The sequence below is a fragment of the Ursus americanus genome, chromosome 8 (genome assembly GCF_024610735.1).
Source record: "Ursus americanus isolate L20-20 chromosome 8, mUrsAme1.1.p, whole genome shotgun sequence".
NCBI classification, from domain to species: Eukaryota; Metazoa; Chordata; class Mammalia; order Carnivora; family Ursidae; genus Ursus; species Ursus americanus.
Window position 1 is genome coordinate 26955713 of NC_142134.1, and position 20404 is coordinate 26976116.

A 20404-nucleotide genomic window follows, 5' to 3' on the forward strand; every position below is an offset into this window, starting at 1 on the left:
ATGAGCGAGAAAATGGGAGAGGACTCTTCCTCACTCAACATTACGGACCTTTAAAAGAAAGTGGCCTTAAAATACCCCAAAGCAATAGTAAATGAGCCGGGAGGTAGAAAAGTGGGAATCAAAGTTCTAAGATCCATCTCTTTTGACAGGAAATGTAAAGTTAGGCATTGGCAAGTTGGATTTCTTGAGACTGTGGATCGTTTTTTTTTTGTCATGTGCTAAGTTTTTAGTCCTTGTCACTTCAAATGTCTCTGACCCTTTCCTCTCTCCTCTGCCTGTAAAAATCCAACGAGACATTTGTAAGACCTTATCCCCAAATCCTCCATGTCTTTTCATTACTTTTTCCTATTTACTACCGTCTTTATCTCTCTGATGGGAATTCCAGATAATTCCTTTGGTTTTAGTTCCTGGATATCCGATTTTCCTTTCAGCTGTCTCTGCACTGTTATAAAACTTCTCTATTGAGTATTTTAGTCAAACTATTGGGTTTTTTTACTTTTAAAAGTTTTGTTTGACTTATTTACAAATATGTTTGGTCTTTAATCATATTCAAACTTCCTTATCTCATATAAGTCAGTTTTACTCCTCAATGAGCTGAGAAGTGCTTTGTAAACGAGTATCCACTTCCCTCTTTCACTGAGTGCTCTGCTGTGCTAAGCTGTACAAACACCTTGGTTGGTTAATTAAAAATCTGAACTCAGCCTTATTAGCAAAATGGAATACAATGGGGAGTTGAGAAAATTTCCATCATTCTACGGAAGGCATTACTGTTTGTAACCCATCTCTGGAAAAGATTTCTGCTTTTCTTTCTTTCTTTCTCTTTCTTTCTTTCTTTCTTTCTTTCTTTCTTTCTTTCTTTCTTTCTTTCTTCTTTCTTCTTTTTTTTAAGATTTTATTTATTTATTTGACAAAGAGAGAGACAGCCAGCGAGAGAGGGAACACAAGCAGGGGGAGTGGGAGAGGGAGAAGCAGGCTCCCAGCGGAGGAGCCTGATGTGGGGCTCGATCCCATAACGCCGGGATCACACCCTGAGCCGAAGGCAGACGCTTAACTGCTGTGCCACCCAGGCGCCCCAGATTTCTGTTTTTCTACAAAGGTTTGTAATTTTCCACATAATATACAAAATGCTGAGAGAAGCATTTATGTTTATTTGTTTGTTAGATTTTATTTATTTATTTTGAGAAAGATAGAGAGAGAACAAAGGGGGAATAGAGGCCGAGAGAGAATCCCAAGCAGACTCTACGTGGAGTGTGGAATCATGCATGGGGCTTCATCTCATGATCCTGAGATCATGACCTGAGCTGAAATCAAGACTCAGACGCTTAACTGATTGAGCCACTCACATGCCCCAAGAGTTTATGTTTTTTAACTCAATATGTTATTTTTAATGTAAAAAGATATAAAAAAAACCTTTTTTTTTAAAGATTTTATTTATTTATTCGACAGAGATAGAGACAGCCAGCGAGAGAGGGAACACAAGCAGGGGGAGTGGGAGAGGAAGAAGCAGGCTCCTAGTGGAGGAACCTGATGTGGGGCTCGATCCCAGAACGCCGGGATCACGTCCTGAGCGAAGGCAGACGCTTAACCGCTGTGCCACCCAGGCGTCCCTAAAAAAATAACTTTTAAAACTACCAAAGAAAGACAAATGCCTGATGACTTTGACAATAAGTTTTATTTTAAATATTTTATGATTACATTTATATTTCCATACATCAAAAATAGTAGAAAAAAATCTCTTTGGGAACACATAAAAGGATTTTGAAGTCGAAAAATAAAGTCAGTGTTTAAAAACACAATAATTTAAGTAAAATTATAAGAATCCATTTGTAAATAATAAATAAGTTTTATCTAGCAAGAAATTACTTTGTTAATATTGCCTGTTGAATTTTTGCTGTTTTGAGAAACAATTCTAACCCAGGGCTCTGATGATTCACCACAGCACTGCACAACAAGGCGCCCGTGACAACTCTGGGAATATCAAAAGTAGGATTGCTAGTTCAATGAAAATTTCAGATAAATAATGATATACTAAAAAATTAGTCATTGTTTGAATTCAAAATTAATTGGGTGCCTTGTTGGTTTGTTTTTAATTTTGCTAAATCTGGCAACCTTGTTCAAAATAGTTCCCTAATATAACATCATTGAATTTTAAAATAAATATAAATTCACTACCATCATTATACTAGCTTATCAACAATGCTTCCTTTCCCGTTTTTCCAAATTTATGCACAGATATTCCTATATTTATTTCTTAAATAAATACATAAATAATAAATAAGCAAATAAGTTTCACTTGAACATTATTCAGACAAAATGAGAAAAAGTTAAAGTGCTTCCATGTGTCCTCACATCTCTGTGAGGTAAGATGGTAGCTGATACTTTTTTTCCAGTTGAGGAATAAAGAAGAAACCAAGGCAAAGTTGAACAGGGACTGGTGCATCCTGGCCAGCAGGATGGGTTGGAAAGATGTAACAACAACAAAATATATCCAGGATTTCCAGCTAAATTTGAATGTACAGTAAACAATGAATAATATTTTTAATATAAGTGTGCCTAGATATTGCATAGGACAATATTTATGAGATATTGGGAAAAAAAACTATTCATTGTTTTACTTAATATTCAAATCTGACTGGGCGTAATGTATTTTATCTGACAGCCCTACACCAGACCCACACGGAACATGAAGTGCTGAAGTAGATTTCTTTGAAGTCTCATTGGCATCTTTACTGAGGAGTCCTTGGAAACCATGGAGAATGTGTTTATTTCATGGTTTCTGTTTCTCAGCCCTGAAAATAAATGAATAAAAAAAAATCTAAATTGACAGTGTTCTAATAAGGAGAAAAGTATCATCCTGAAAATATATTTACTAGGGAAGTGAATAGTCTTAGATATGCATATGTTAGAAATATCCTAATTTTCAACTATGAATAGAGAGATAAGTTATCATCCAAACCAGGACACTTCGGAGAATGAAAGGAAACCACACCAATGATACAGGGTATAGGCATAAGCCCAGGGTTCCCTGGACAAGCGGAGATGTATGGTCTTCCCAGTCATGAGTACAACTAACTCACTATTGCTACTGTTTTTTGTTTTGCTTGTTTCTTTTTTTAATTGAAGAGGTAGATCCCCAAAAGAGCAGGCTTCCAGCAGCAACAGGAAACTTGTAGGCTAAGTTTTAGACTGTATGTCTCAAGATAAATGAATAATAATAATAACTAAAAAAACACAACTTACCTCTTCAAAAATATCTGCACAATCTTCTGTACCCATGGTTCCTTGGGGTCCAGGCACACCTCTTCTCCATTGACAAGCTTTACACTGAAATGAGAGAGATATGATTAAATCAGTACTTAGTGGGTTTCCGACATCCCTGTGCCCTTCAAGTTGGGGTTCCTGAAGTACGAGCATAAAATCTGAGTCCAAGTCATTTTTAGTTATGAGGCATGGAAGGTACCATATTTAAATGTCATGGAGACAAAGAATCTTTCTTTTCTGTTCTGCCCACTACTGTAGTCCTATACCTAGAACTTTGCTGGATACCTCCACCTTCCTCAACTCTAGGGTCACTGAAGTAAAATATCCAATCACTTTTGAAAGTACTTACATGATTTCTGAGTTTTCACAATATGGACCACTCTCAATCACTCTCAGCTCTCTGATGTATTTGGGATGGAAAGGCGTAGAGTGAGTCTTTATGCACTGGCATCGAAGTTCTGAACTCATTCTTGACAGAACTGCAGCTGTGAAAAAATAATAAAAACAAGGATTAATTTCATCCCAAATACGGCTCTGCTGGCTACTCTCTCTTTAATTCCAACCCGATAATTTGGTGACTGTATGTTTGGTAAATATCATCTCTTTAGTAAACTCATTCTTGAAGCAGAAGCCTAGCCCCTAAGTTCAATGAAAAAAACAACTGTCATTAATGACAGCATTGATTGACTTCCTGGATAAAGACTTAGAGTTGTCTTTGTGAAATGTTGACATCCTTATGGAACTTTTTCTTCTAGTTGATATTGTGTAATCTTCTGTGATACCACAATGCTATTTATAGTATGTAAACTAAGACTCAATAGCAGAGAAATTGCCTTCAGAAAGAATTAATAGAAATATATAAGTTACACAAAGATGTCTTGTAACTTAGCAAATCTTTAATGCTTAACGGAAAAGAAACAAATGTAAAAACTACATGCATGCCATAACACTTCTAACTGTATTTCTTTCATGGGAGGGATCCCAAGAAGGTTTATAATTTGTCAGGATGTCTTTAAATCAAAGAGGAAATGATAGCTCTCTAAAGCTTGTCAATAAAACAGCACGTTGAGTAAAGTTACTTGAGTTGCCTCACTCAATATTAATAAATAATATGGGTAATTGTGACTCCTAATTAGATATACTGTAGGGGCGCCTGGATGGCTCAGTCGGTTAAGCATCGGACTCTTGATTTTGGCTCAGGTCACGATCTCAGGGTTGTGAGACTGAGCCCTGCATCTGGCTCCTTGCTCAGCATGGAGTCTGCTTGAGATGCTTTCTCTCTCCTTCTCCCTCTGCCTCTCCTCCACACGATCTCCCTCTCTCACTCTCTAAAAATAAATAAATTCATCTTTTAAAAAAAAGATATACTCTAAATTATAGATTTATATTAATGAATTTATATGTATGCATCCTATAGAGTATGAAAAATAGGAACAGGATGTCTATATTAAACAAACTTTATACTTTTCTAAGTGTTGTAGAGATAAAACCTAAACAATTAAAGCTTCAATTTAACATTAAGTGACTACAAATATTATTTCCCTTTCTTGAATAAAAAGGATGTTTGTTATTAAAGCATTAAAGGCAATCTTGCTATCTGAGGATCACACTTAGACACCGGAAAACTCTGTAGACCAGAAAAGTCTGCTTACCTTCACACAGTGCTGAAGAGAGCAGGAAAACTGCCAAGAGAGCAACAGCCAGCTTGGAAGTCATGTTTATGCAAGGTGCCTTCGTGTTGGCTTCTTTCTGGCTCTTGTCCCAGACGCTTGTGAGCTCTGCTGTCCCAGAGGACTTCTGTTGGATGGAGAGCTTCTGTGGCTTTTTATATGATTCAGAGCAGCAGAGAACATGCACCCTCATTCTTGCATTATGTCAGAGGAAATTCCGCAATATGCAACCATCCGCCTGCCCTTTGAGAGCAGACCTGAGTCATCAGACTCCTCTAATTTCTCATCAAATTTTTGGCAGGATTGAAGTTCTAATGGATCTTTAACAGAATTTAATTTATTTTATTTAAAAATGTATTTGTTTTAAAACATGTTTAAAAATCATTGTTAAATATTCAAGCTTCTTTGATACATTATTGCCAGTTGTACTTTTCTATGTACAAGTAAATTTTTTGTTGTGCTATCTGGGAGTTGTTAGAGTAAGGTCATTTATGATTACTCTTTTAGGGCACGGTCCTTTCTTTAGGAAAATTACACGTGCTGCAATGATAGAGAAGGTAATCTCGTCAAGCACTTTTATTGAAGACATAATTTTGAGAAGTCCTTTTGTGAGTATTTTGGAAAGTTTTCAGAAACTATTACTGTTTCCAAGGAGCATATTACAACTCTTCAGAAGATTTGGCTTTCTAATGTATGTTTGAAAGAATGAAAAGGCACACCTTTCAATTCCAAAAATATTTATCAAGTAACTTCTGAGTAACGTGGGGATCTAGAGATAGATAAGACTAAATACTTGTTTTCAAAGAGCTTGGTCTATCAGAAGAAGAAAGTGATAGAAGGATTTACTATATAACAGAACAGATAAGTGGTACTGATATATTAATTCCAACAGGGGCATAAGGACAGAATATTCCATAAGCAGTGTGAGCAGGATGTTGAAGGATGAGAGGATGGAGAAAAATAGCACTTTCTACATAAGGACACGGTTCAAGGACAGGTGAATGAAGATATGTCTACGCTTCAGGAAGCGGTTCACTGGGGTTACTTGGTTGGGGTGGGATGAAGTGGTATCTAATGGAAAAGTAAGCACTGTATGCTTAGTGGATAAAAACATCTAGCTTCAAACTCTGCTTCAGCCACCTAATTTTTGTATGACTTTTAACCTTTCTGAGTTCCAGTTTCTGTATCTACAAAATGGGTTTAATAACACTCCTCATCTCATAAAGTTAATATATGTAAACTTCCTGGCTTAACTTTTACACTGGTAAATTCTCACTTATTCCAAATGCTATGACTTATATTTCTCATTTTTGTCAAATTACTGATTTTCATACTGCCAGGATATTCAACCAACGATTATTTCCTAAAAATCTCATTTGCCTTAAAGGCATTCTTGATAAAAGATCAGTTTGGGAAATACCAGTTGAGCCAGCTTACAGCATGCGATGTAATAATATGATAAAACAGAAACATCATCAGTTCTAGTTATGATTTGCTAAAATTAAAGCTCCAAATAAGCATCTGACTGCATTAGCATTCAAGTTGCCCTTTCAGATGAAAATCTGGAAAGAGAGTCTTGAAATCTATAGAATTCCAGAACTCTTGAGGAAGTAAATCATTTCAACATTTATATAAGATTTGTTTTAAAGATGTTATTATTTATTTACTTATTTGACAGAGAGAGAGAGGGAACAAGCAGGGGGAGCCGGAGAGGGAGAAGCAGGCTCCCTGCTGAGCAGGAAGCCCAATGCAGGACTCCATCCCAGGACCCTGAGATCATGACCTGAGTCAAAGGCAGACGCCTAACTGACTGATCCACCCAGGTGCCCTGATATAAGATTTAAATTAAATTCTTTGACAAAAAATGATTGAAAATTAGAGCAAGAGTAATAATGTTGCAGAATTTGAGCATTTGTGGTTTGGGGAGAAAACTTGCCTTGCTGGGAGATTTTTGTGGTGAACTCAGCTTAACTTCTTAACTATCACTTCAATTTACTTGTTGGTGACACTGTGTGTGCGTATGTGTGTTTTAGTTAATCCTCACAGCAATACCATAAGTAAAAATGCCCTCATTTTAAAGATGAGGAAACTTAACAATGTCTCCAAGTTCATATATCTAGGTAGCAGTGTTGATGGTCAAAAACTTACTTGTTTTAGCCCTGGTCTAAAAGCACATTCACAAAGGGGAGTTGAAAGAACTTTTCTTGAGGACACTAAGATACAAAGCCATCTTTTTATGACTCAATGAAATTTCTTACTCTCTCCTTTGGTCCTCAGAGATTAGTCTGGATTTTTGTTGTTGTTGTTGTTGTTGTTGTTGTTTTCAGATAGAAGACACTAAGAGAAGGACTAAAACTCTGTCCACATCTGGGCAAGTACACAATTTATAAATAATTTGGTTGATTCAACACCTTTCTTTTTCTTTTTCTTTTAAAGATTTTATTTATTTATTTGACAGAGATAGAGACAGCCAGCGAGAGAGGGAACACAAGCAGGTGGAGTGGGAGTGGAAGAAGCAGGCTCACCAGAGGAGCCTGATGTGGGGCTCGATCCCACAACGCCAGGATCATGCTCCGAGCTGAAGGCAGACGCCTTAACCGCTGTGCCACCCAGGCGCCCCGTTTCAACACCTTTCTTATTTCCCAGGAAGCTGGCTAAAGCAGTAAGCTTATCCACACAAGTGTGTGTGGAGGGAAACGTCGTGTTTGAGTGTTTTCCAAAGAGGTTATTCAGTTTCTTAGTACAGGCATACATCGTTTCATTGTGCTTTGCTTTATTGCTCTTTGCGGATATTGTGTTTTTTACAAATAGGTTTGCGGCAACCCTTTGATGAGCAAGTCTATAGCTGCCTTTTGTCTAACAGCATTTGCTCACTTTGCATTTCTGTGTCGCATTTTGGTAATTCTCACAATATTTCAAATGTTTTCATTATTATTATATTTACTATGGTGATTTGTGATCAATCATCTTTGATGTCATTATTCCAACAGTTTTGGAATGTCACAAACTACACTCATAGAAGATGACAAACTTAATCAATAAATGTATGTATTCTGACTGCTAAACCCACCAGCTGTTCCCCACCTATCTCTCTCTTCTCAGGCCTCTCTATTCTCTGAGACACAACAATACTGAAATTAGACCAATTAATAATAATACAGTGGCCTCTAAATAGTCAAGGGAAAGGAAGGTTGTATGCCTCTCACTTTAAATCAGAAGCTAGAAATGATTAAGATTAGTGAGGAAGACATGTCAAAAGCCAAGATAGGCCTAAAGCTAAGCCTCTTAATCTAACAGTTAGCCCAGTTGTAAATGCAAAGTAAAAGTTCTTGAAGATACTTTGAAGTGCTACTTCAGTGAACACATGAATGATAAGAAGCAAAACTGGCTTATTGCTAATATGGAGAGAGTTTGAGTGGTCTGGATAGAAGATCAAACCAGTTACAACATTCCCTTAAGCCAAAGTGTAATTCAGAGCAAGGCCCTAACTCCCTTCAATTCTGTGAAGGCTGAGAGAAGTGAGTAAGCTGCAGAAGAAAAGTTTGAAGCCAACAGTGATTGGTTCATGAAGTTGGAGGAAAGAAGTCATCTTCACAACATCCAAGTGCAAGGTGAAGCAGCAAGTGCTGATGAGGGAGCTGCAGTGAGTGATCCAGAAGATCTAGCTAAGATAATTCATCAAGGTGGCTACACTAAATAACAGATTTTTCGTGCAGGCAATCTAGCCTTCTATTGCAAGAGATGCCATTTAGGGCTTTCATAGCTAGAGAGGAGAAGTCAATGCCTGGCTTCAAAGCTTAAAAGGCAGGCTGACTCTCTTGTTAGGGGCTAAAACAGGTGATGACCTTAGGTTGAAGACAATGCTTATTTACCATCTCAAAAAGCCTAGGGTTTTTAAGAATTATGCTAACTCTACTCCGTCTGTGGTCTCTGAATGGAACAATGAAGCCTGGATGACAGCACATCTGTTTACAACATGCTTTACTGAATGTCTCAAGCCCACTATCTAATGTTAAGGAAAAAAAAAAAAGATTCCTTTCAAAATATTACTGCTTATTGACAATAAACCTGGTCCCCCAAAAGCTCTGATGGAGATATATAAAGAGATTAATGTTGCTTGCATGCCTGCTTAGCATAACACAGCATCCATTCTGTAGCCCATAGATCAAGGATTAATTTCAAGTTTCAAGGCATATTATTCAAGAAATACATTTCATAAGGCTATAGCTGTCATAGATAGTGATTCCTCTGATGGATCTGGGCAAAGTAAATTGAAAACCTTCTGGAAAAATTGGTCATTTTAGATGCCATTAAGAACATTCATGATTAATGGGAAGAGGTCAAAATATCAATATTCATAGGAGTTCGGAAGAAGTTGAAACTAACCCTTATGGATGACTTTGAGGAGTTAAGACTTTAGTGGAGGCAGTAACTTCAGATGGGGTGGAAATGGCAAGAGAATGAAAATTAGAAGTGAAGTCTGAAGGTGTGATTGAATTGCTACAATTTCTTTGATAAAACTTGAATGGATGAGGAGTTGGTTCTTATGGAAGAGCAAAGAAAGTGGTTTCTTGAGGTGGAAACCACTCCTGGTGAAGATGCTGTGGTGATTGTTGAAATAACAACAAATGATTTAGAATGTTACATTAACATAGTTGATAACATCAGGGTTTGAGAAGAATGATTCCAGTTCTAAAAGAAGTTCTACTGTGGGTAAAATGCTATCAAACAGCATTGCATGTTACAGAGAAAATGTTCATAAAAGAATCAATCAATGTGGCAAACTTCATTGCTGTCTTATTTAAAGAGACTGCTACAAACACCTCAATCTTCAGCAACCACCACCCTGACCCGCCAGCAGATCAACATCGAGGCAAGACCCTCCATCAGCAAAAAGATTATAACTCACTGAAAGTTCAGGTAATGGTTAGGATTTTTTTTAGCAATAAAGTATTTTTTAATTAAGATATGTACATTGTTCTTTGACGTAATGCTATTGCACACTTAATAGACTACAGTGTAGTGCAAACATAACTTTTATAGGCACTGGAAAACCAAAAAATTTATTTGACTTGCATTATTGTGGTCATCTGAAACCAAACTCACGATGTCGTTGAGGTATGCCTGTAATCACGTTTCTTTCTTTTCCTTCCTCCGACCAACCTAAGACTTGAGAACTAAATAGCATGTGAGTTACATTACTTTTTTGTAGCAACATAAATGTTTATATATGGTACAGTTCCTATTGTTTTTAACTCTACTATTTCAGGAATGTGATTGTTCATTTATTCATTTAATATATATTGATTATTTGCTAATGCTAAGCATTATAGTGAGAGATGTGAATACTATGTAAATAAGATGTAGTCTCTGACTTCAAGGAGTTTCCAGTTTAGTGTAGGGTATGGGTAATCAGTTATACAAGCAAGTACGATACAGTGATGGGGAGCAAGTACACAGGACCTCTGATGCAGTTTTGATGAATGGAAGTTTTCTGAAGCAATTACTTTAAAACTGTGACCTAATATTGGCAATGAGAAGATGAGTGGGGTGAGGAAAAGGAGTGACTGCGTCGCTAGTGGAGGGAAAAGCAAGTGTGAGATGTAACAGAATATGGCCATTGGGTTTCAGAAATTGTAGAGCACCGTATGGAAAACAGTGTGGAGTGAGGAGTGGAAAAACTTGGGACCGGATATGTCAGCAAGACCTGCATCTTAAAGAAAATTCCCAGTCTCTGCTTCAGTAATGTTGGTTTGCTCAGTGACAACATAGTCTCACATAGACAGACTCTGACATAACTAAACCAGTCCATTATGATTAGGACCTGATCATACTAGTGACGCCAATAAGATGCTCAGAGTTCTAAGGATTTGCAGACACTCTTCTACTTTTCCCTCACAGCTGCCTTTGTATTTTTGCTGAATCCTTCTTACAGAAGGACCTCATTTCCCTCTATACCATCTCCTCACCTCCTTCCTTCCAGCGGCTTGGGGTGTCAACTGCATCCTGACATCATCCTTAGAGGTCGAACTAATGCATTCTATTTAACCTAGATGCTCACTTTTTTTTTAAATGGAGGATTTATTTATAAAGCAAAATGACCTCTTTGCAAATGTGGTTCATCTCTCACAACGTAACCTTGATGCGCTATGTCCTGGGACTCCTCTCTCCGTCAAAAGGGTGAACAAAGACAAAGTGACTAGAGGCAGAATAATTCTGGTCTTGTTTCACATCTGTAAAGGAATCCTTTTGAGGCATTGCATAGTAAGTAGGACTACATGGGGTTAAGTAGGGGGAAAAGAGCTAATTAGCATGTTTGAGAAAATGCCACTTTAAAATAGAGCAGAGAGGAAATTTTAAGTGAATAGCAAAGCTGCACACAGATACGAATGTTTTGTTCCCCTTTAGGGATGAACACAGTGCTCATGGACCCGTCAAACATCGAGCTGTTTATTTAAGTTCCAACCAGCTCCTGAGACTTGAGAAGTACTTAACAAACAGAGAAGAGCATCTAGAGATCTTCACCATAGCCATGGGACCAAGTCTATCATCCAAGAAAGAGAAGAGCTCAAAAAACAACCAAGATAAAGATGGGTATTTACTTTTCTGCATTTATACATAACTTCTTTCATCAAACTCCCCATAGGAAAGGTGAGTATCTTTTTGGTATGTTAAACCATCTAAGTCCTCCTCCCTCTACTGCAAATAGGTATTTTAGAACTAGGGCTATTTTTAACCACCCCCCGAAAGCTGTATGTACATAATAAAGCAGAATGTGGTGGGAAAACATGGGCTTTGAAGTGATATGAATTTGGGTTTGAATCTTGTCCCATGCTTATTAACCAAGAGACCTCGAGCAACCTGATTATATGCTGTGTTGCAATCACTGCTAATAATGTCTGAGCTACTTTCCCAATTGCGGTAGTAAAGTCTTAACTGACACCTGAAATTTTTCTCTCTTTGAGGAAATTAGTTTCAGCTCAGCAGTCCTCAAGGTTGAGAGAACATGGACAAATGCTCAACATGTATCAGGGAATTGACTTACAATGCTATTAATGCTAAATCATAAATATAAAATATCTACCTCCCGAAATTAGTCAGTGAAACTCAGAGTTAGCTGAAAGACGTAAAACAAGTTCTTACTTTTTATGGATAACAAATATGTGTATTTATTTTGCTATCTCCTCTAGTGCTTTAAGGACATTTCAGTTCCATTTCCAAGTTCAAATATCTCCAGTTTATGATTTGTAAAAATGTTAAGTAAAGTTGGTTCATGCTGCTAAAGTGTTCTACCTTTTACCTGGAAAAGGCATTCTCCAGTCCTGACAAGCTGGAGGATCAAACAGCTGAACGCACTGGTTTTGAGTGATGTCAAGTCATATCACTTAATTTTTAATGTATGCATAGGTGTTGGACTAAGACGAACCTACCTTTGAGCCTAGTTCCACCACTTAGCAGCCAAACAACGATGAGGAGTTTTTTAACCTCTGAGTGTCAGTTTCCTCACCTGTAAAATGAGAATAACGCCAGTTCCATAGGATCACAGGGAGAGTTAAATGAGGAAATACATAAATAATGCTAAGAGCGTACCTGGCACCTAGGAGATACTCAATAAATGTCAGTTTTCTTCTCCTCTAATCTGTTACATAAGTCACACTTTGCCTGGAGTGGAAGAACCACATTACTTCCTAAAAGATTACCAATCAAGGGGAACCTGGGTGGCTCAGTCTGCCTTCAGCTCAGGTCATGAACCCAGGGTCCTGGGATGGAGCCCCACGTTGGGCTCTCTGCTCAGTGGGGAGCCTGCTTCTCCCTCTCACTCTGACTGCCTCTCTACCTGTTTCTGTTCACTGTCTCTCTGTCAAATAAATAAATAGAATCTTAAAAAAAAAGTTTACCAATCAAAAAGTAAAGATGTATTAACACAACAAATTTCTTCAAGCTTACATCTGGCTGCTTTTCCCCCCTTCTATTTGTAGAACTTTTCTTTTTATACCTAATAATTCAATTTACGTTTGTGTGTTTTTAAAAAGTACTGTTGATACATACAAAGAACTGAGAAAAATTGCCAATTCTATCTCCCAAATCCATGGAGATTTTGAGACAATGTTTTTTGTTTTTTTTTTTAAGATTTTATTTATTTATTCGACAGAGATAGAGACAGCCAGCGAGAGAGGGAACACAGCAGGGGGAGTAGGAGAGGAAGAAGCAGGCTCACAGCAGAGGAGCCCGATGTGGGGCTCGATCCCATAACGCCAGGATCACGCCCTGAGCCGAAGGCAGACGCTCAACCGCTGTGCCACCCAGGCGCCCCTTGAGACGATGTTTAAAGGATGGGATTGCAGGAAGAGACTGGTTGTGGAAGTAGGCATTTATTATGGCCTTGGGGTGTCTGTCTTCAATATTAAAAAAAATATCAAATGTAAATATTTACTTGTAGTCATTTCTTTGTTAAATCTATAAAACAAAGTTAATTATGCACCTATTTTCTTTGTTAGATTTATACTAAAACCATTCAGAGATTGTTCACTCCAATGTTTACAATAAAATACACCTTTGAAATAACAACAATTATGTATTATTTGTCACCAGGGTTTCTTTCGTGCGAAGTAAAGATCATAGGAAATGAACTCACTTGACAGAAAGGGAAGTTGCTATATTAGAAATGACGGGACTTATGTGTGTGTTTATGTCCTGAGGTAAACAAGAGTCACAGAAGCAGTTGAGTCAAGTAACAGAAGAAAAAAAAATTATGAAAATGTTGAAGCAAGGTGGTATGATTTCGTAAGAATGGTTTTCTTCTTTTCTCAAAAGTTCTTTTGTTATTTTTATTTTTGTTTGTTCTAGACATGTGAGACTTTAAAAAGCTGTGTGGAGATGAAACTCAGCAAATGGTTTAAAGTAGCTTAAGTGGCAAACAAGTCTTAGGTTGTAATTCTTTTATTTTGTTCCTTACAACTCTCCTTCTTAAAACTCCGGTTGTTTTAAACTGTTTGATTTCATTATAGGAGCTTCACCTTAACGCCTTCTCCCAACTTTGGCATTAGGGGTTGCTGAAATATTTAAGACACCATTTGTCCACAGTACAAACTCCATGTTGGTAGATTCTGTTCAAATGAGGAGGAGCCCTCAACCCATTTGTGTAATTGTTTGTTGCTATGTCTCAGTCACTTGACTGGAAATTCCACAAGGTCAGAGGCCATGTTTGCACTTATTTGCACTGCGTGTCAGCTCCTGGCTCAGTGCCTGCAATTAACAGGTGCTCTAGAAGCATTTCTTGGATGAAAGTACAAATGCCCCACTTCTCAGAACCTCCCCCAACGAGAGCAATCTCAACAAAAGGACCCAAAAATGTGTATCTTTGTCTGTTGTTTTATCTACACGAACCCAGAAGAATCTAGTATGGAAATTACAGTTTTAGTTCACGCTGTCATTTAGTGGTGGATAGATAAAACAGTAACCAGCTCAGCCAGGCAGCAATTTCCTCCTTGGGCGAATTAGCTGTCCAAATTCTTTGAGTATGCTTCCGGACTGGGGTGAGACGCAGGATAAGAGATGGAGAGCAGCAAACAGGGAATTCCAGTGACGGAGGGGACTTCTCCACTGAGGGAGAAGCCTCTGCTGCTTCCTTCTTCCCATCTCCTGTCTTTCACAGACTGAAGAGTCCGGAAGACCACACTCAGTATTTCCAGAGATCAGTGAGTGAACATGAATGGTGTCTCACATTTAGTCTAATAAACCTTAAATATGCTAAGACTAAACAGATGAGCTTTCTTTTTAGGTATTACCTCAGGGGTTCTTAACTTTTTTTTTTAACCATTTAATCCTTTGAAAATATAATGAAAGTTATATGCCCTTTGCTTACCTAAACCAAATGTACCAAGTAGTGCATTAAGTTTCAGGAAGTTCCCTGACCGTGAAAAACTCTTAAGGAGTAAGATCAGTGAAGAGTAAATTGGAAATACAACTCTTGAGAATAGTGAGCGAATCTCAAGTTTAGTATTTTTAAATCACCTCAAAGGAAAGATAAATGATATTTTCTGACTGCTGCTTGCTGTCCCTAGATATGTCCAAGACAGAGACTTCTGAACAAAAATTCCTGAAGTCCTCAAAAGAGAAGGTGGAGATGGGTAAGGACAAGAATGAGGAGGAGGGAGAAAATCCTCATATATATGTGAATTCAAGACATGAATGACCTTTGCTTTTCTTGCTGTCCACAGGAGTAAAATCCAAATCCAACCAAAAAAAGGTGAAAACTGAGTAGTACTTTCAAATGATGCAACTTCCTTAGCCAATCTGCTAAAATATAATGCCAGTGGCAAAAGGTGGCTAAGATAGGGGGGAAAAATTTTAGTCCTTTCATAATTTCCTTCAGCTTGCCAGAAGATATGTATTCAAGGGAAAAAAAGTGATTTTTAACATAAAAAGAAAACAAAATTGGAAAATAATTCAGATTTTGTATAGGCTTAGAGACGTGGCCAGTCTCTCAGAATTCTCCAAAGTGATGCAGAAGAAGGATGTAGAACTTCTTTCATCAGTTCTACCTAATATGGTGCCCTATGTTATATGATTTCCACATGTAAGCCCCTTTCGTTTCCAAGTAGTGTATTTTCCCATGTAGGAAAACTTACTATTTGCCACATCTAGAGTGTTCTTTTTCTTCACTGTGTCACCTGACCCATCAAAATTAAATCCTTCCGTGTGGTCCCTAAAATAGAAAGGAGGAAATCACCACCCACAAAATCTAGTCAAGTTTTGAAACTTAGGAAAAGCTGTCCACTCTAAACCCGTTGGATGAACTTTTCATGCACTTCCCTTTCCCCAATGGTGGGGTGGCCCTGGAAAACACCACCAGTACCATCTCCTAAAAGTTGGAGAAAAAAGCAAAATGGCCAGGAAGGAGGAAAAATAACACACCCAGCCAGGGATAGCAACCACAGAGGAAAGACCCAAAGAGAAATGAAGCAGGTATTGGGAAGCCAAGTTGAATAAGAAAAATTAAAATGGTACATTTCTTTTCTGGATTTATGGACTTAGACTTCAGCAGTGAGTGCAGAGTCCTAACTCAAGAAATAATTGCACTAACAGGATCCTGTTGCTAGTGCATCATAGGTTTTATTTGTTATAACACTCATAATAGCTTATATTTTGGTCTCATTTATTCCCATTTAACCAATGAGGAAACAGACTCAGAGAGGTTAAGGAAGTTGCAGAGGGTCACCAGGGAAGGAGCAGACAGAGTTAGGATTTGAACCTAAACAAGAGACTCTGTTTTGCCTCAGAAAGTTTCTCTCATGTGTCTGTAAGTCTCACAGACTTGGTTTTGAGCACACTTCCCGTCTTTCTCCCATCCTCTGCAGCCTGAGTGTGCTTAGAAGGTTAGAAAAGATGGTCTCGATTCAGTGCAGGGAGAAGGACAACATAATCTAGAAGGACTGGTCCCTCTTTCTGTCAAGACCTCAGGTTTTTCATTTGTAAAATGAGGGAATTTGCCTACACAGTCCCTTCTGTCTGATGTATTAATCTAAGAAGCATAGTATATATGGAATAGATGGAGAACTTCCTCTGGAAAACTTGACCACTTATGTCAGGAGAAGATACTTGGCCAAACCTCAGCTTCAGCAAAATTTTAATTAATACTGCTTTTAATGTAGCTAACAAACAAGTATCATTTTCAAGGTTCTCATCATCATCTGAGAGGAGAAGAGCATTAACATGAATGAGTTTCATGAAGAAAGAACCCAGAATGGGAGGTCATGAGGATGGTGTGAGTTACCATCAGATTCTTGTCCATCCCCCATTCCCACCCCAGAATGAGAGGAAATGCTTCCTGTGTGTGATCTTCTTTTTCCTGACACCATTTCTTCTTACTTGGTTTCCTCATGACTTTTAGGTAGGTTACAACTGTTGACCATTTATTGTGAAACCAGTAATGTGGTTGGGGTTGGAAAAATTCATTCAGAGAAAGCAAACAAGGAAGCCTACATGATTTGCTGGAAAGCAAACACATCAAATTTTATGAGTATCACTTGAAAATATATGTCAAAGAGGCTTCACTTTTCCATTATTTTTCTAGTCCACAAGTATTTACAGAGCACCTTCTATATTTCAAGTGCATTTCTAGTTGCTTGGGAAATGTTAGTGATTAACAAATCAGAATGGCTACCCTTGGGGAATGTCTCAGGTGGATAAATGTTACGGGGTGGGGGGACAGTAGAGCAGGGCAAGGGGGTCAGGGTGTCAGGTGGGTGAGAGTGTGAGAAAGATTACAGCACTGGGGAGTTGCGGAAGCCTCCTTGAGTGGTTGAGATTGAGCCAAGAACTGAAGGCTATAGTAACTGGCTAAGTGACTATGTGGGTAAGTATTCTAGGCAAAGGGACAGCTAGAGGTAACAGAGCTGGGGGTATGGCTGTGCATGTGAGGGGAAGTGAGAGAGCTGGTGTGGCTGGAGCAGAGAGGGCAAGAATGAGTAGGACGGGAGGACAGACAGCAAGGGTCCAGATCAGTTAGACTTTGTAGGTCATTATAGGGATTTCAGCTTTCACAGAGTGGAGAGTCATTGCAGCGTCTGAAGCAAATCGGTGACATGACGACACTCCAGCTGCTAGGGGGAGAGAGAGTTCGTACTGGGGGCGAAGGCAAATCGGGGTGACCACTTACAGATTATTGTGGAATACAAGAGAGAGATGATAGTTTACACCACACCAGGGTGGTAACAGCAGAGGTGGTAACTAGTGGTCAGATTCTGGCTATTTTTAAGATAGCACGAAACCCTGAAAGATTGGGTAGGAGATGTGAGAAAAAGACTGATGGGTGATGAAAACTTGAAGTGTAAACAATTGGAAGGATGGAGTCTCTGTGAACTTAGACACTTGGGAAAGTATTTAAACTACTGTTGCAGAATTATTGAGGTATGGGGCAGTTATTGTCTAATACAGCTCTTCCAGCTGCGTCCTGAAAGGAGGTCCTAATTACACTCTGTAATTGCATGAGGCCGTGGCCGTGGCTGGTGGTGCAAGACCAAGACAGGAAGGGAGGTGAGGAAGTGAGAGGTAGGTTTGTGTTCCAATCACTGTGCTAGGGTTTTTAAAATATAAACATGTATATGTGTAAGGTGTAAAACATGATGATTTGATATACACATAGATAGTGAAATGATTACTACAGTCAAGCTCATTATCTCCTGCCATTTTTTTTTTTTTTTGGTAATGAAATTACCTAAAATCTACTCTCTTAGCAAATTTCAGTATTCAAAACAATATTATAAACTATAGTCACCATGGTGGCCATCAGATCTCTAGACCTATTCATCCTACATATCTGCAACTTTGTACCGTTTGACCAACACCTTCCTACCTCCCCACCACCTCTTCACTACCATTCTGCTCTGCTTTCGTGTGTTCAACTTTTTAAGATTCCATGTATAAGTGAGATTAAGAAGTTGTTTTTCTTTCTGTGTCCGGCTTATTTCACTTAGAATAATACCCCCCAGGTTTATCCATGTTGTTGCAAATAGCAAGGTATGCTTCTTCTTCTTCTTTTTTTTAGATTTTATTTATTTATTTGAGAGAGAGAGCGAGCCTGGGAGAGAGAGAGCATGACCGGGGGGGCATAGGGAGAGGGAGAAACAGACTCCCTGCTGAGTAGGGAGCCCGACACAGGTCTCCATCAAAGGACCATGGCATCATGACCTGAGCCAAAGGCAAATGCTTAACAGACTGAGCCACCCAGGTGCCCCAAGATATCCTTCTTTTTTTATATTCCATATCACAATTTCTTTTTTTCCTCTAGCTTTATTGAGATACAACTGGCATATAACATTGTAGAAGTTTAAAGTGTACGAGGTGTTGGTTGTTCCATTCATCCAGGACGGACACTTGAGTTTTTTCCATAGTTTGGCTACTGTGAATAATGCCACAGGGACCACGGGAATGCAGATATCTCTTCAAGGCAATGATTTCATTTTCTTTGGGTACATGCCCAGAACTGGAATTGCTGGATCATCTGGCAGTTCTATTTTTAGTTTTGAGGAATCTTCATATTGTTTTCCATAGTGCCTATACCAATTGATATTCCCACCAGTAGTATACAAAGATTTCCTTTTCTCCACATCCAGGCCAACATTTGTTATCTGTTATTTTTTGTAGTTTTCATACTAGTAGGTGTGAGGTGCTATTTCATTATGGTTTTGATTTCTATTTTTATGATAGTTAGTGATGTTGAGCGTCTTTTCATATACCTGTTGGCCATTTGTATGTCTTCTTTAGAAAAATGTCAATTCAAGTCCTTTGCCCATTTTTTAAAAAAAATTTTATTTTATTTTATTTTATTTATTTATTTTTATTTTTTATTTTTTTTTTATTTATAATGATTTTTTATTTTATTATGTTAGTCACCATACAGTACATCCCCGGTTTCCAATGTAAGGCTCGATGATTCATTAGTTGCGTATAACACCCAGTGCACCATGCAATACGTGCCCTCCTTACTACCCATCACCGGTCTATCCCATTCCCCTACCCCCCTCCCCTCTGAGGCCCTCAGTTTGTTTCTCAGAGTCCATAGTCTCTCATGTTTCATTCCCTTTGCCCATTTTTAAATCAGGTTGGATTTTCTCTTTAGTTTTGTTTTACTTTGTGCTATTAAGCTGTGTGAGTTCCTTATGTATTTTCGATATTGTCCCTTATCACTTACATGCCTGAAAATATTTTCTCCCAATCTGTAGGTTGCCTTTTCATTTTATTGTTTCTTTTACTGTGCGAAGGCATTTTAGTTTGTTGTAATCCCATTTGTTTATTTTTGCTTTTGTTGCCTCCACTTTTGGTGTCATATCCTAAAATTCATTGCCAAGGCCGATGTCAAGGAGTTTTTCCCTATGCACTCTTCCAGGAGTTTTATCGTTTTAGGTCTTACTTTAAGTCTTTAATTCATTTTCAGTTGATTTTTCTAAATAGTGTAAGGTGTCGGTCCAGTTTCATTGTTTTGTGTGTGGATATCCAGTTTTCTTGGCAGAATTGATTGAAAAGACTGTTGTTTCCCCATTGTGTATTCTTGGCACCCTTGTTGAAAATTAGTTGGCTGTATATGCTTGGGTTTGTTTCTGGGCTCTCTATTCTGTTCCATTTTCTATTTTTATGCTGCTACTGTACTATTTTGGTTACTATGACTTTCTAGTATAATTTGAAATAAGGAAGTGTGATATCTCCAACTCCGTTCTTCACTCTCAAGACTGTTTTGACTATTTGGACTCTTTGATGGTTCCATACGAATTTTAGAGTTATTTTCTCTACTGTGAAAAATGCTATTGGAATTTTGATAGAGATTGTGTTGGGTCTCTCTACAGCATTGAGTGTACTATGTTCTTTACACAACTTAACTCATTTACTTCTCATCACAAATTCCTGTGTTTGGTGCTGTTACCTCCATTTGACCAATGAGAAAGTGAAGGCTCAGAGAGTAAAAATGGTGTACC

General features: G+C 38.2%; 1 protein-coding gene across 2 annotated transcripts; it reads right to left on the reverse strand.

Moving 5' to 3' along the window:
• Positions 1-1642: 1642 nt before the first annotated feature.
• Positions 1643-5211, reverse strand: CXCL8 (C-X-C motif chemokine ligand 8). 2 transcript variants are annotated; one of them, XM_045792946.2, is made up of 4 exons: positions 4914-5211; positions 3611-3746; positions 3241-3324; positions 1648-2789 (listed from the first exon to the last, which is right to left on the reverse strand). In XM_045792946.2, exons 1-4 carry the CDS (start codon positions 5122-5124, stop codon positions 2768-2770), a joined length of 453 nt encoding a protein of 150 aa, XP_045648902.2. In that variant the 5' UTR covers positions 5125-5211; the 3' UTR covers positions 1648-2767. The 2 variants fall into 2 exon arrangements, with proteins under 2 accessions (XP_087720208.1, XP_045648902.2); XM_087864082.1 differs by having other exon boundaries at positions 1643-3324.
• Positions 5212-20404: the final 15193 nt, after the last annotated feature.